The following is a 17,334-nucleotide window of genomic DNA, read 5'->3' as shown; positions in this document are numbered from 1 at the left end:
TAGGCATAAATTCCATTTTAAAATCCAATCAAATTAATGTATATTATTCTGAACACTTTTTCTTTGGCACTTTTTTCACACAAAATCACTGAATTTTCATGGGAAAAAAACGTGTACATACCTTAGTTTCCCGGGTCTCTATTGTCAAGGGGGCGGTCGGGCCTCCCGCGGGAGCCCCTGAGCCCTGCCGGGCATCGGGGACCGGCCTCGGCCGCCGGGCACCGTGCATATCCGGGCCCAGGATGGTGGAGATGGTGGCGTGGGCGCTGCTTGCCAGCAAGGAGTTGGGCGGCCCACCCACCCCTATCAACTGAACTCCATCCCTGGAAAAAAAATATCAATCATTAGCAAAAAAAATTTTAATTTGCATATAAAAATAAACTTTTTTGAAACACATCAAGAGAAAAGATACATTGTTAAAACTTGAGAGACAAGTTACTCAAAGAGTGGGAGCAAGGGGATAAGGATATGAAAAGAGAAAAGGAGAGAGAGAGAGAAGCCATTAAAACTTGACAAGTTAGTCCACAGCACAAAGGAATCTCAGTCTTTGAAGATAAAAGAGAGAGAGAGAGAAAATGATAATTCTTATTAGCTACACACACACTCACACACACATACTTTTACACAGAATCACACAGAAAATTACACACACACACATACACCAATCAGGGCCTAGCAAACTAATTTCCTTTGGAAACTTTTCTAATACTTTTATATATGTATATTATACATTATAAAAATGAAACAGATTTAAGATTATTCTTAGTAGAAGGTACATTTCTATTTTTAGCTAAAAAAGGATTTATTTAACACTGAATTTTAGTGTAATTTGTGTGTGTGAGTGAGTCTGTGTATTTTTTAAATGAAAAAAAAACAACTTTTGTCTCAAGTGGCTACAAAACAACTTTCAAGAACTTTGCTAACAAAATTTTTAATTTAACATAAAACAGCTTAAAAAATAAACATCATATACTACAGAATAGCTTTACTCCAAAAACTATATGGCAAATGATAAAATATCATGACATTTAAAAATGTAATATGACGTTATACTGCTTAAATAGATACACAAAAATAACATTTAAAATTTATAAGAAAAAAAAGTATTACATGAAAAATTGATTGATTAAAATTACAATGTCTGATCGGTTGTAAGAAGTTAATTTTAGGGGTCAAACCACTACAGAAACATTTTCTATTGGGGACACCTTCCCTCTAATTTCTCAAGAGCCCCTAGAGGCTAGGGGCAATAGCATTAATGTTAATTTAAAGGTAGTTGATTAAAATTTCTATTTGAATACTTTTATCTGTAATGCTTGAATGAATTAAAAGTATGTTAAGCACCTTGTTCCACTAAAGATTACCTCTTAAATACACACACACACACACACACACACACACACACACACAAACACACACACCTATGAGTGTTTATCTCCAACCTTAACTCGAAATTAGATGTGGATATTAAATTTTCATTTTAATTAAATTCATTTAGCATCATCAAAAAGAAGGAATCCCACATCAGGGGCCCACGGATAGGTAACAACTATACAAAAATGTTTTAACAATTCATTATTATTCCCTTTTAAACTAAGCAGCTCACATAGAATCTCAATGATTATTAGTATACACATTAACTTGCTAATAAGTGAATCAATTTGACTGAAGACTTTAATGTTGATTTGAAAAATTTAGTATAAAATTAGCTTTTAGAACTTTTTTCTGTGTCTTTAGTTCATAGAATAGAAGTGTGTGTGTGTGTGTATGTGAATGTGTGTTTGAGTGTTCCCATCTAGTTTAAATGAGGCTAATTAATTCTATGGGATGACTTTAAATATTCTAATAATTAGGTAGATATATATATAATAGGTATACACATAGACTTGTATGGCATGTGTACATATATTTCAGATTAAGGATAAGTATCTATAATACAAAGTAGCTTGATGTCTGTCCCTTAAGATCTCAGTAACCACTGAACCGATTGGATTCTAATCTTCAGGGAATATATCTACTGGTTCTGTGGTGGATTTAAGCTATTTTCTTATGCAGTTGATTTAAAATGTGGTGGTTGCAGCACCAGAGCTAGGTACTTATTTTTTTTTAATTAGGGGCCAAGCCGCTAGTACTTATTTAAAAGACTAAAATAAACTAATTTAAGATCTTATTAATAGCAAAGATGCTTTTAAATTTGATTTTCTTGGCTGCTATTTAAGTTAGAGGCTTAAAACTTTAGTGGCGTTTCCGTTGACCAATAAGCACCTACTCTAAGACTTATTTTGCTAGTATGTCCATAAATTTAATAAAATTGTGTCATACACATAAAAAAATTTAAAGATTTATTTTCCAACTTTTTATCTATGGTGCATTATTTGCCAAATGTACCACTTTTCTGCACTACCTCTCCGATTTTGTTAATACTCTATATTTTGGTCCGTTGGGTCATTCAAGGATGCTGGATGGCCAAAAAAAAGTTTCAGAGTCCCTGGATGTCTAGATATCTAGCTATCTATGAAGGTAGGTAACAAAAATGTAAAAAACACCCATTTTTTCACAATTTTAAAAATAATTTTTTCATCAATCTTACATCCAATCTATACATTTTATACACCAAAATGATCGTTTATTCATGTAAAAAGCGCACATAATGCTATTTTGGCCAAAACTCTAATTTTACAGGGTGTCCAACAAAAAGTGTATTTTGGATATCTAGCGTAATACCCAAAATACCTGTCCGAAAAAAATCATTTTTTTTGGCTTAAATCCTGTGTTTTATCTGTGTGCATATGTGGTATATAACGGTTCGGACCACCCGGGACTATAAGGTTGTCAAATTTCACTTTGGGACACCCTGTAAATGTGATTTTTGCGTCTGTAGAGCTAAAACTTGGTCCAAATTGGCTATTTTTTTCAAATTACTCTAATATGTGTCTTAGTATGTTTGGCCATAGTGTTTTCTGACCAGATCAATATTTTCATATTTTTTGGACACCCTGTATTTTCAAAAAAAGAGAAAAAAATTTTTTGTTTTTTTTTAAATTTTTTTTCTATTTTTAAGTTACTTAAAACTGTCATATAGATACAGATTTTGACTAATAACAATAATATTTGCCTATTTTACAATTTTTTACACTTTTGGGACACCCTGTGCATGTTTTTGAAAAATGATGGTTTTTGCCCATTTTTGGGGGGAAGGAGTCGTTTTAGGGCCATAGACTATTTCTTCATTTTTGTAGAACTTTTCAAGACACATCATTTGTTATTTATGCAAAAACCGCAAAAACCGAACCGTTTTGCCGTTATTCACCGCCAAAGGCAAAATTTTTTTACGTTTTTGCCGTTCCGGAGGTTGTAATGGGCATTTGTGGTAAGAAAACGTTGATTTATCAAGATCCCTCTTAAATACTTTTATTTAGGTAATTTATTTTACTAAATTTCATATTAAGTAAAATTTTTTGTGCAGCTAACCGATTTTTGTTAAAAGGAATTTCAAATACACATGATTTATGTTTCTTTTATCACTTATGTTATAGCAATTATTTATGTTATATTCACTTAATTTTCTTGTTTTAACAATTGAAATCCATCTCGACGAAAAACGGTTAGCTGCACAAAAAATTTTACTTAATATGAAATTTAGTAAATTTAATTACCTAAATAAAAGTATTTAAGAGGGATCTTGATAAATCAACGTTTTCTTACCACAAATGCCCATTACAACCTCCGGAACGGCAAAAAACGTAAAAAATTCTGCCTTTGGCGGTGAATAACGGCAAAACGGTTCGGTTTTTGCGGTTTTTGCATAAATAACAAATGATGTGTCTTGAAAAGTTCTACAAAAATGAAGAAATAGTCTATGGCCCTAAAACGACTCCTTCCCCCAAAAAATGGGCAAAAACCATCATTTTTCAAAAACATGCACAGGGTGTCCCAAAAGTGTAAAAAATTGTAAAATAGGCAAATATTATTGTTATTAGTCAAAATCTGTATCTATATGACAGTTTTAAGTAACTTAAAAATAGAAAAAAAAATTAAAAAAAAACAAAAAAATTTTTTCTCTTTTTTTGAAAATACAGGGTGTCCAAAAAATATGAAAATATTGATCTGGTCAGAAAACACTATGGCCAAACATACTAAGACACATATTAGAGTAATTTGAAAAAAATAGCCAATTTGGACCAAGTTTTAGCTCTACAGACGCAAAAATCACATTTACAGGGTGTCCCAAAGTGAAATTTGACAACCTTATAGTCCCGGGTGGTCCGAACCGTTATATACCACATATGCACACAGATAAAACACAGGATTTAAGCCAAAAAAAATGATTTTTTTCGGACAGGTATTTTGGGTATTACGCTAGATATCCAAAATACACTTTTTGTTGGACACCCTGTAAAATTAGAGTTTTGGCCAAAATAGCATTATGTGCGCTTTTTACATGAATAAACGATCGTTTTGGTGTATAAAATGTATAGATTGGATGTAAGATTGATGAAAAAATTAATTTTTAAAATTGTGAAAAAATGGGTGTTTTTTACATTTTTGTTACCTACCTTCATAGATAGCTAGATATCTAGACATCCAGGGACTCTGAAACTTTTTTTTGGCCATCCAGCATCCTTGAATGACCCAACAGACCAAAATATAGAGTATTAACAAAATCGGAGAGGTAGTGCAGAAAAGTGGTACATTTGGCAAATAATGCACCCTATCCATTTATTTAAAAAATGTATTCTGAGATTAGGAACAAGTTTTAATAAGTTATTCATGAAGATCATTTATTAAAAACAAGAAACTTGACAAGAATACTCAACATTTGGGGTAGTATAGCTTGAAATATTTATCTTTTATCTAAGAACCTCTTGCTTATTGCTTAAATAAATGTTGTTTTTATTATCAAGATTTAAACACAGCACATATTTACTTACTGCTTAAAGCAATATCATGTGATTTTAACTAGTTTTAAATGACCAAATCTTCTTAATTTAACTTCAACTCAACTTTCAACCTTGTAACTAAGCACAGCAGCCAGGGAAAGTAAACTATTGTCAATCTTTTTCAGCTTTTTGTTTTTGACCTAATGTATTATATTTCCCTTCAACTACTTTTTTTTTGCAATTCTACTTTGCTTGACCAGTTGTAAGATTGCAAAGGATGATAAAAATAAGTTCAACCAAAATCAGAATTAAATAGATATGTAAAGTGGCCCAAAAAAGCAATATATCAAAAATTGAACATTTTTATAAAAATATATGAATAAGGATATAACAATAAACTTTTAAAAAATTCCTCCCCAAAATTAAAATGAATTTTTTGTTAATTAATATAGGTAGATCATTTTAAATTATCTTGTCCTTTTCAAACATAAAGCAAAATCTAATTTTCTTTCAAATACTTAGCCTATTTCAAGTTATTTATAATACAAAAAATCTCCTTATCCTTTTACCCCTAACCACACGGGGACCTATTATACTATTATATAAATTTAGAAATGATCAAACCATTAAAAAAACAAGAGATAATCAACGACCATGCTAAAATCAGATATGTTCTAGAATCAAGCCATGTATGTATGTGTATGTGTATGTGTATGTGAGTACTGAATCTGCTATTGTTCTTAGAAATACCACGACCATATGAAAAGTACCATCTTAAAACTCACGTAGTTTTTCTTTAAACAAGGATAAGGTTGTCCTTAACTAAAACTAATTGAATAATATCAATTGTAATTTGAAGAAAGTAGTTATTAAACATTTTTTAACCCCCCCCCCCTTAAAAAATCTTTTAAAATGAAGGGTTTCATAGAATAATTTTTAAATTTCATCCTTTTATTTTCTAAAATCTTGACTGTCTTTGTACAGTATCTGTAGAGCCTAACAACTCATAGAGCAGCTTTATCATACTGGAAGCAAGCCAATGCTGGGTAGGTCCCTGCCAGATTAATCCATCATGACATGCCATATCACTAGGCTTAAGGAGAGAGAGAAAAAAAACAACTAATTTTAAAATGTAATTGAGTGTGAGATGGAGAGAGAGTTAATGTACTTTGTCAGGGAGAAATATAAACAACAACAAAAAAGTTTTTTTAGCTAAAAGTTAACCCAATATTTATGAAAATTATTACCAAATAATGTACAAAACTCCAGAGGGGGAGTGGACATTGGACTGTTTATTATATTAGTCTCCAAACTTTTATAATAACGTTTTCTTATTAGTTAGCTTAATAACTTTGCAGACTTGTATTAAATTATAGTGGGGTAATTTTGTGTATCATAATTGGGAATGTCTCTAAGGAGCAAATACGTAGGGTAAAATTTCTAGTTGCACATCCCCTTAAAGCCACTTTTCACTTTATTGTATGGCTTGTCAGAAATCATGATATGCTAAAGTTCAAGATTAAAATTCTATTTATTTTTCAACAAAAGTAAATGTATGAAGCAATTTTGAGGGACAATTTAATTCTGACATCAAACTATCCAATTACATTTATTTATTAAAATTTTAAGAAGTTTTTTTTATCTAATTTAATATGTCAACTAAAAGTACTATGGATAAATTATTCTAAATGCTAACCAAACAATTGTTAATAATAAATAAATAATGCTATGATGAAGGTTATAATTCCAAGAAAAAAAAACAACATTTTCATTCAACTTTTGAAAATATTGTGTATTTTTTCAGACTTCTGGTCAATAATAAAATATTTTGTGTGTGTGTGTCTGTGTAATTTTATGTGTGTATGTGTGTGTTTTAGTAGTCTTCGCATGCCAATATCATTTTTCCTATGTTCAATATCTTCCAGATATTACATAGTTCTAAGTATCAGAGAAAGATTAACCCCACTTCCCAATATACACCCCCCCCCCACTCTCTTACCATCATCTTATAATATCCACTTTCCATAATGCACATACCTTTATCCCCCCCCCCCTTTATCTTCAAACAATCCATCTTATAGCCCCCCCCCCCCCATTTCCATATTTATCTAAGATATACTTTAACAATCCTATATAAATATCCTCTATCTCAATATACATTCAACCTACTCTATAACTCATTTACATACATAGAATATATAAAATATTTTGGAGGTGGGTTTAAAATTGGATGGGGTTTAATTTAAATTGTAAGGATATCATGTAAGTGATATGGACTTAGCCTTAACTAAATCCTAAAATGAAACCTTCCCTTTATAGGTCTACAACAAACTAGAAACTACTCAATCCTTGGATAAGATTGAAAATCTTCCCAATTCCCCCCCCCCCCCCTGAACCAACCATCCCTCCTTTCTATCTATGTTCAATTCCTTTTGAGACTATAAAGCTGAATCAGTACATCAATCTTGTATTTAATGCCTCGTGTTCAATCAAGATTCCTAGCTACAAAACATTTCTTCATAACATTTAAGACTTATGAAACATAAATCAAAAGAATTCAAAGCCTAAAAAAAGCATTAAGGATTTATTTTCACTACTTTGTTTTATCTTTAAAGTGCATTAATGATCGTAGGTTTAGTTAGGATTTTAAAATGTAATTTCAAGAATATTTTAGGTATCTGCATGAAAAAAATAAACTTGTAAAGCAGAAAATACTTTTATTAACAAGGATTAAACTTTTTACTTGTTGGACTTTTGGTGAGTTTTAAATGTGAAATAAGAGAGATTGAGAGAGAGATATGGAAGGAGGGAAGAGTAAATAAGGATACTACTGTCAAACAATCTTTTTATGGCCCAGTCCACTCTACCATGTTATCTTTTTATTGGCCAACTAAAGCCAGTTTTTATGGTGCATTTTCTCTACACACACACACATTCATACACACAAACATACAGAAAAAGTAGTTTCTATGCAAAAAAGAATGGCTATAAGTTGGTATGAGAGAAAAAAAAAGGGTTGGTTTAAAGAGACATAGGTAGGGTTGGGAAGGGGGTGAATTTTGCAATTTATTCTTTCTGTTTTTCAAAGTTTTCCTGTCAGGCTTAGGGGGTGAGGAAGGGGGGGGGAGGTTCATAGTGGCCATGGGGTTGGTAATTTAGATTCTGGCAGTCACATGGAATAGGAAAAAAAGAGGGATGGATGGAGAGAAATAGGTTTAGATTGAATGGTAATCAAAATTAGCTGGCCACAAATTTAAATCTATCTTAACTCAACCACACACATAAATACACAGATTTAACCACATACATACTTACACACACACATACACAGATAGATAAATCTCTCACACATTAAACTGAAATACATCCAATTTCTCATTCACATATACAATATCAAAACTGTACAGCTACATAGGGCTTGCCAGGGATGAAATGTATAAGTGTTGAAATAAAATATAAATTCTACTTCAATTAAGACTGATATAAACATTTTTATTCAACTAAGTCCTGATTCTTATATATTCAACCTAGGTATTCTTTTGATTGTAATGATATTTGTTTAGAAAATCTGTCCTATCAGACATTGATATTTTTATTTCAAGCACCATATATTCAAATCTAAGCAATATGAGAAATATCTTTTGATAAACCAAGAAAAAAATAATCTTTGGAAAAAAATTTCAATTGGAGGGTATAGTTTTTAAAAGCGAAGCTTTTCTATAATTAGGGTCGGTCCGTCCGTACGTCCGTCCGTCCGTCCGTACGTCCGTAACGGATAGCTTTTTTCGTTAATTTAGACATGTTAGAATTGTCCTATCGATTTCAAATTTTGCATGGTGATTCCTGTAATAGTTAGGTACGATTTAGAAAGCGTAGCAACTCTATAATCATTACCAAAATGTCCGTACGTCCATTTTAAACATGTTGATTTTTTACTTTTTTAACAACAAATTTTAACTTTTTTAAATAGCTTTTTTCGTTAATTTAGGCATGTTATAATTGTCCTATCGATTTAAAATTTTGCATGGTGATTCCTGTAATAGTTAGGTACGATTTAGAAAGCGTAGCAACTCTATAATCATTACCAAAATGTCCGTACGTCCATTTTAAACATGTTGATTTTTTTACTTTTTTAAATAGCTTTTTTCGTTAATTTAGGCATGTTATAATTGTCCTATCGATTTCAAACTTTGCATGGTGATTCCTGTAATAGTTAGGTACGAGTTAGAAAGCGTAGCAACTCTATAATCATTACCAGAATGTCCGTACGTCCATTTTAAACATGTTGATTTTTTTACATTTTTAACAACAAATTTGTATGTGACCTAATTATCTGATTGGTCTGATTTTTGGTATACTGATTCCTAGGACAACAAAGTACAATATTAAAAGCGAAGCAACTCTATAATCAAGTCCTAAAAATGTAAGTATGTCCATAATCATTATCCTGTATCAAGCAGTTTTTTCAAATTTACTTACAATTTTGCTTTGACTCTTTTACATTCGCATTCTGATTATTCAGTTCTGACATTATACAAGTCTTAATGTCCGTTTGTCCTTCCATTTCAGAGCTTCGCTTTTATGGATGTTGTCATCCTTGTTTTTAAGGGATTTGAAGTATAATACTTTAATATCCTGAAAAATGAATGTATTCTCTATATATCCAAATGTACATCTGCAATATGATATCTTTTTTACAATACTTTTATCATACAATATATTCCATATCAGATCAGCAATATGTATGGGATAGGTTGGGGAAAAAATTGCCATTCATCTGAGAAGGGGGGGGGGGAATAATATGTTAATAGTGTATGGGAAAAAGAAATTTTGGAAAAAGAGGGGGGGGGGGGGATAAATAGATGGACACAGACTTTAGGAATTGCATTGGGACTGACTGACTGGTCAAATGGTTGTTATACCTTCTTTCAGATGCCAGCCAACTGCCAGAAATAAAAAGGATTTAGGTAAAATGAAAAAAAAATGCTGTCTTACAAAATAAATCATGTATACCTGGTAAAATGTAGGAATGAAATTTTTTTGTTCAGTTATATCCAAAATATTAATTTTAATGCCTAATCCCTTTAATCTGTGAATTCCAGAGGGTTAAATGGACAAAATGCCTGGTCTACATAAATGTATATTGTATTTGCAGAGTAACTCTATACAGAGTGGGCCAATACCATTTTATAGAAGACAGAAAAATTTACTATCTATTTTTATGAAATTTCTATGGCAATGATTTTCAAAGCAAAGCTTTTATTTAATTAGGGTCTTTTCATTAATTCAGAATTTTAGAGATGTCCTATTGATTTCAAACTTTGCATGCTGATTCTTGGTATTTTTATCTAGAATTTTAAGTATGATACAAATATCATATTCATCTGAGTTTTTAAACAATGATTCCTAGGACAACAAGGTAAACTATCTTAATAATAATGCAAAGATACTTACTGTCCCATAAATGGTCCATAGGGAGCTCGAATTTGTAGCCGCGGGTTTCGAGGATCAGCCTGAAATATATAAATAAGTTAGATAATAGCTACCCACTTCTTCATCTATAGTTGTCTATGGCTATTCTTACAATTAAATTGAAAATCTTTGAAAAAATTGAACGGGGACCTACCTCTCACTAACATTTTCTAAGTTTGGCCATACTTATTAAAAAAAATACTTAAAATTTCAATAAAATTCATAATGAAAATATTACATAAGGGGGGGTTTTTTAATGCAACCATCTCGTAATCAGTGAGCAAATGGCACTTAGAATTCCAATTTCGATCTGAACTTTTGCATGAGTAATCCTTGGTAGGTCTATTTTCCCTAAATCGAACTAAAAGTTGGAAAAGTAACGGCTAGCGGCTCAGCCGTTTAGCCATTTTTTTTTGTCTATTTTCAGGGTAAATCCATCATCAATTAGGTAGGAATCAACTTTTTAAAACATATTTTTGGTTTAATTCATGTTAAATGATAGCAATAACCATTTTTAAAACTTCTAGTACCAACAGCTACCGTATAGAACCGTTTGATAGCGTTTTGGAGTTGCAAAAAGTATTATGTGGAGATAGGTTTCGTGACTAATTTCCACTATATAGATACAAAAAATGACCTGGCGTTAGCCGTAACTTTCCCAACTTTTTGTTCGATTTAGGGAAAATAGACCTACCAAGGATTACTCATACACAATTTTAGATCGAAATTCGAATTCTAAGTGCCATTTGCTCACTGATTACGAGATTTTTGCATTAAAAAAAAACCCTTATTATGACCTATAAAATAATAAGGTTTTAAGTTATATAAGCTTTCTTATATTTCATTTTATGACTTAAGAAACACAGATATAAATTCTCAATCAAATTTCAATATCAAAAAAAAACAAGAATTTTCAGAGTAGTGGGGGAGGGGGGGGGGGTTACAAAGTAATCTCGTAATCTGGACTACAAGAGCACAAAGATAAGCTATTAAACCCCCAGAGAACTTAGGTTGCTTCAAATACCAACATTTTCATACATATTTGATTTACCTAAAAGCTTTCTTTGGTGCTCTAAAGTCTTTTATTACGAGAATACTATATATCACCCCCCCCCCCTAAAATTTTGTTGTAGTTTATAAAGTCTAAAGTAAAATCTGATAAATGTTTTTAGAACTTTTCAAAATAAATATTTGAAAACTAAAACAGTGCCTACGAGAAATACACATATATACCCTCCCCTTCCCAACTTTAAAGTCATTGAATAATTCATATCAGTAAATATTAACATAGTCTCTAGGAAAGCAGCATCTCAAATTTTAGGTAGAAAATTTTTATTTAGTATATTTGGTTTAAAATATAACAAACATTCTTATTTTAAGTTAATGAATACATATAGAAGGATATAGAGAGAGAAAGAGAGCGGTAATGCTAAAGGGAAAGATAAAATAGAGAGAGGGAGAGAGAGAGAGAGGAGTGTATAACTATAGAATGGTGCGGTGCTAGCCGGAATCTCAACTAGCATGAGTAGGTCCCTGCTCTCTTATTTTCAGTTTTTTCCAGCTAGCTTTTTTTTATATATTTAAAGTAAAGTCATCAAATAAAAGTCATGATTCAGAGAAACAGTGGTCTATCTTTCTAGTAAATCTTTAAACTATAATATTTTAAGAAACATATGGTAGCTTAATTAGCCTTTAAAAAATAAGTTAATCACATTTTTTTCCACAAAAAAATACTTAATTTTTCTCTTTATAAGTTCTTGTACCGTAGATATCAATAAAAATAATTAATGAAATTTAATTTTTGAAGGAAAAATATGATGATTTCTCACTATAAACCTTAAAAACTGCTAATTCCACATTTTTAATTCATTTTAGTATCATATTTCATTCTTTTTAATCAAAAAGATATTATTTTATGTATGTATTTTAATACTAAAAAATAAGATATATAATTTCAAAACAAATAACCTAAAAAAAAATATGAAAAAAATCTCTGAAAATGCGAATATTCAAAATAAAGTTCTACGCGGTTATATATATGTGTTCTATAATTTAAGTTTTCATGAAATGTATCTACGCAGTCCCAGCTTGGAAAAAATAACACATGGATGTTTCCCCTTTAAAAACGGGGGGAGGGGGGGGGGGGTTGGATGAAAAAATGTAAGGACGTGTAAATCGTGCTAACGTAAGCGCCCCTAGCATACAAAAAATAGCCTGAAACCATCCCGGAAAATATGGAAAGATTCTCTTAAATGGAGAAAATAAATAGTCGTTAGCGAAATCTTAAATAATAAAACCAACCACTAGGTGCAACCCAACTTTTAGGGAAAATAGCTAAGAACCTGGCCAGTGCCTTTATTAAGCTTCCCTTAAAAATAATCAGCCTGAAATTAAAAAAACAGACAGAAAAACCCTACTACTTTAAATAATAGGATAAGATGTGAATAAAACTATATGTACATTTTAAAACATATGAAATATATAAGCTTTAAAGTATGGGCCTAATAGCATAGCATTACCCTGGGCCTATTCTCTAGGCCTAGACATATAATAAACTGCCTAAAAATTTCTCCTATATGGGCTGCGGCCAAAAGTTCATTTTTCATAAATGCCTAGGCGTTCCAATAGCCATAAAAAAGGCCTAAATTTTTTTTAGCTACACGTAGGATTGATAAATAAATCATTATGAAATATTTGAAGATAAAAAACGTGTATTTTTCTATTATACGGCCGGACGGACCAAAAAAATGCTCATTTTGGAACAAAGCCTTTTGTTATGTATGTAGCTAAACTTATACAATATAACATGTGCATTGTGTTATATTTTATTAAAGCGAAGCTATCCTATAATTAGAGTCGGTCCGTCCGTACTTCCGTAAATAGAGGTTATAATTAATTTAGGCATGTTAGAATTGTCCTATCGATTTCAAACTTTGCATGATGATTCCTTTAACAGTTAGGTACGATTTAGAAAGCGTAGCAACTCTATAATCGTTATCAGAAAATCCGTACGTCCATCTAATGCATGCCGATTCTTTAAATTTTTTACAACTGATTTTTTTTTATGATAAAATTATCCTATTTATCTGATTTTTGGAATAATGATTCCTAGAACAACAAGGTACTGTCTATCAAGATCTGACACTCTACAAGAGTAGTTATTTGTTTGTAATAATTCTGCTATTAAAGATACACTGTGCCAAAAAAATGTGTAGGCTTGATTTTTAGCTTAAATAAATGTAGGGGTTTAAAGAACGGAAAAAAGATAAAAATTATCTTTATTTTACTTATTTTTCCTTTTAGATCAAACTTACAAGATGTGAATTTATTTTCAGAAAAAGAAAGGGAAATAAAAAAAATATTTCTACCCCAATTTACCTAAACCTTTACCCCTGCGGGACTGTGAACAACTTGCCATAGTTGGCAAACTAATTTACAAATTCGGCACACACGCACCAGTGCTCTGGCTTTAAACAATTCTTATTTGCCTGGCTTTCTAGTTTCATGCTATTTTGAAAGCGAAGGTTCTCTTTAATTTTCTTTTTTAAGGATTGACGTCTTTAATATAAAAAAATGTATACCTGAACAGCTGCGGCGGCCGCAGCAGTTTGGCGGGTGTACGCGGCCGCTGCTGCGGCTGCAGAAGCCGGAAAATTGGTGGGCGGCACAGCGCCCGGCAGTCCGTAGCGAGCCATGGCGGCGGGCGGCAACGTGACTTGCGGATAGCCCGCGCCCGGCCGCAGCATGGAGGATGGCGGGGAGGGGGCGGCAACTCCCCCGCGGCGGACCCCACTGGCAGCATCGGGTTGGGTTGGCAGGTATCCGCCGCTACCGGGCTGCCTGCAATACAAAAAAAAAGTTAGAAACGATATTTTTTTACATTACATTTATTTTTTTTAAATATTTTCATTGTCAATAGAAATTTTCCTTAATTTCTGATTAACATAACCTAAATTCCTTAACTTTCCTTCTGAATTTAAGGACAAAATAAAAAATTCTTATCAACAAAAGAAAAAATAAATTATTTAGACGTATATTTGTTTAGAACCAAAAACAAATAAAAGTTTTAGAATAGATAGAATTTTATATTGATGTTGATTTGTTTAAATATTACATCATACTACATTATACCTAACTTAAACAAAAAATTAGTGTTTTGGGATTGGCAGAAAAATACCTTTTTAGAACTACAATAAATAAAACATTTACATATGATTAAAAAGGGGAGGAGAGGTTAAAACAAGGCTTTTATGACAATTCATCATATTTAGGCGATCATTATAATTGACAGTTTGGGCTGGGGGAGGGGGGGGGTGTGAGTAGTATATCGCCTGCAGGGCTTTCTGAAAGGTTTATAATTTGGGGAGGGGTACACCCCTTTAAACACTTTCTTTTACAAAGTTTTGTTTGCATTATTAATAGACCTGGGGGCATGCATTAATTATTGAATATAACTTGGGACACACTCTTGCAATACACATTTTTAGGCATAGCAAAATTTTGCACGGTTTTTATAGCATAAAGAATGGTGCCTTTTTTGGTGGCTGTTATTTTAGAAATAAAAATAAATCTTTAGGTTTGGGACATTTTTGCTCTCATTCTAAGGCATAAAAAATGTTGGATTTTTTGTGGCAGTTACTTTACAAATAAAAAAAAATCTTTATGTTTGGGACATTTTTGCTACCATTCTGAGGCATAAAAAATTGATAAAAATGTTCCTAAAGACGTCTAAAGTGTCCAAAATTTAGACAGATTGGCTGTATATGTATTATTTATGGGTTATCCTTAATTTTTATCAACATCAAGAAGCTTATAATAAATCAATATTTTTTTCTAAAAAAAAGTTATCAACACATCATTTTTTATTTTTCGCAATTTAATATGAGATCATGCTCTTAAAATAAAATAAATCAATTTTTAATGTTAACAAAAAGTAATTTTTGCTAGGTATCTATTTATTAAAAAAAGTTAATAAATAAATAATCATATGATATACTCCATATCAAATAAGGGGGGGGGGCGTAATGACATAAGCTCTTAAACCGTGAGCAAAATGGTCTAAATATTGAGCTAGACCCTTCAAACTTGGTATATAAGCCTAGTCCTATAGGTATTACATCTAAATGGCAAAAAAATCCAAAAATTTATATTTTTAGGTTAGGTTAGGTAAGAAAAACCCTGCGGAAATGGGGTTTTTAGGCTTTTTTTGGTCTATTTTGATGTGGAAACTTGCCTTAAATTGTTTTTTCTTAGGGTTTTAACTTAAATACACTGTATCTATTCATATGGACATTATTTAAGATGATTCAGCAAGTCGGGGACCGACCCCAGGGGGCTAGGCGGGTGGCCCGCAGGGGTTAAGTTCATTTTTCCCAATATGTATGATGTGATACATCAAATGATATGTTTTTTAGGTCAAATAACTCAAATTCAGAGCTAAAATAAGCATTAGTATAATCTGAAGCTAACCCCAGCGGGCTAGCTGGGTTTCCCACAGGGCTTAAGTGCATTTTACCTAAGCTAACCTAGAAACTTACATTTATTATTTTTTTTAGGTTTTTTTTCTAGAATAAACTGTCCATTCATGAGGACCTTATTTCAGATGATTCAGCAAGTCGAAGACCGACCCCAGCGGGCTAGGTGGGTGGCCTGCAGGGGTTAAGTGCATTTTCCCCAATATGTATGTTGTGATAAATCCAATTATATGTTTTTTAGGTCAAAGAACTCAAATTCAGAGCTGAACTAAGCATTAGACTAATACAAATAAACTGTCCATTCATGAGGACCTTATTTCAGATGATCCAGCAAGTCGAAGACCGACCCCAGCGGGCTAGGTGGGTGTCCCTCAGGGGTTAAATGCATTTTTTTCAAAAAGTATGTGTTGTCATACATCCAACTATAGGTTTTTAAGGTCAAGAAACTCAAATTTACAGCTATTAAAAGCATCAGACTAATCTGAAGCTAGCTCCAGCGGGCTAGGTGGGTTGCCTGCAAGTCTTAAGTGCATTTTACCTAACCTAACCTAGAACCTTACTTGTTTTTTTATGGTTTTTTTTCTGGAATAAACTGTGTCTAGTTATGAGAACATTATTTAAGATTTAAGACCCCAGCAGGCTATGTGCGTGGCCCGCAGGGGTTAAGTGCATTTTTAGTTGTCATACATAAAATTATAGGATTTTTAGGTCCAGAAATTCAAAGGGGTAGTTTCACGAAATGCATTTGAACTTAATTTAGTGAACTGCATATTTTTTCCTGGTTAATTGGTTAAACTACATTTATATGGCATATATTTGAAAGAATTTCAATTTTGATAGTACAATGTTAGCGGTGGAAGAATTTAATATGCTAATAGGATACAATTTTTTAATTTAATGTATACCACATACCACGAAAAAACTAGCATCAGGTTGCTATTGTGTTTTTTTTAGCTCCAAATTGACTTTAAAAACCTATAGTTTGATGTATAACAACACATAATTTGGAAAATTTACCCCTGCAGGCCACCCACCTAATCCGCGGAGGTTAGCCTTAGGTCAGTCTAATGCTTAAAATAGCTCTGAATTTGAGTTTCTTGACATAAAAAAACATATAATTTGATGTATGATAACACATACTTTAGAAACAAGGATGACAACATCCATAAAAGCGAAGCACTAAAACGGTAGGACAAACGGACATTAACACTTGTATAGTATCTGAACTGAAAAATCGGAACATAAATGTATAAATCTCGAATCAAAATTGTAGGTAAATTTGTTGAAAAACTGCTTAAAAACAGGATAATGTTTATGGACCTACTTACATTTTTTGACTTGATTATAGAGTTGCTTCGCTTATAATATTGTTCTTTGTTGTCCCAGGAATCAATATACCAAAAATCAGATCAAACGGATAATTAAAACACTTTAAAATTTGTTGTTAAAAAAGTAGAAAAATCAACATGTTTAAAATGGACGTACAGACATTTTGGTAATGATTATAG

General features: G+C 31.9%; 1 protein-coding gene across 4 annotated transcripts in view; it reads right to left on the bottom strand.

Annotated features, from left to right (window-relative positions):
- The window catches only part of LOC145313448 (uncharacterized), an 89,606-nt gene that overhangs the window by 64,734 nt on the left and 7,538 nt on the right, over window positions 1-17,334 (bottom strand). For all 4 annotated transcript variants that reach the window (XM_080152871.1, XM_080152873.1, XM_080152872.1 and 1 more), the window contains exons 2-4: window positions 13,934-14,192; window positions 10,335-10,393; window positions 122-323 (exon numbers count right to left, since the gene is read on the bottom strand). In XM_080152871.1, the coding sequence (XP_080008997.1) occupies window positions 122-323; window positions 10,335-10,393; window positions 13,934-14,192 (520 nt within the window). The remainder of the gene's footprint in view (window positions 1-121; window positions 324-10,334; window positions 10,394-13,933; window positions 14,193-17,334) is intronic.

This window comes from Acartia tonsa, chromosome 3, assembly GCF_053477335.1.
Source record: "Acartia tonsa isolate MP-2025a chromosome 3, ASM5347733v1, whole genome shotgun sequence".
NCBI classification, from domain to species: domain Eukaryota; kingdom Metazoa; phylum Arthropoda; class Copepoda; order Calanoida; family Acartiidae; genus Acartia; species Acartia tonsa.
The sequence above is the reverse complement of the archived record's forward strand: the minus strand, read 5'-3'. Positions and strand labels throughout refer to the sequence as shown.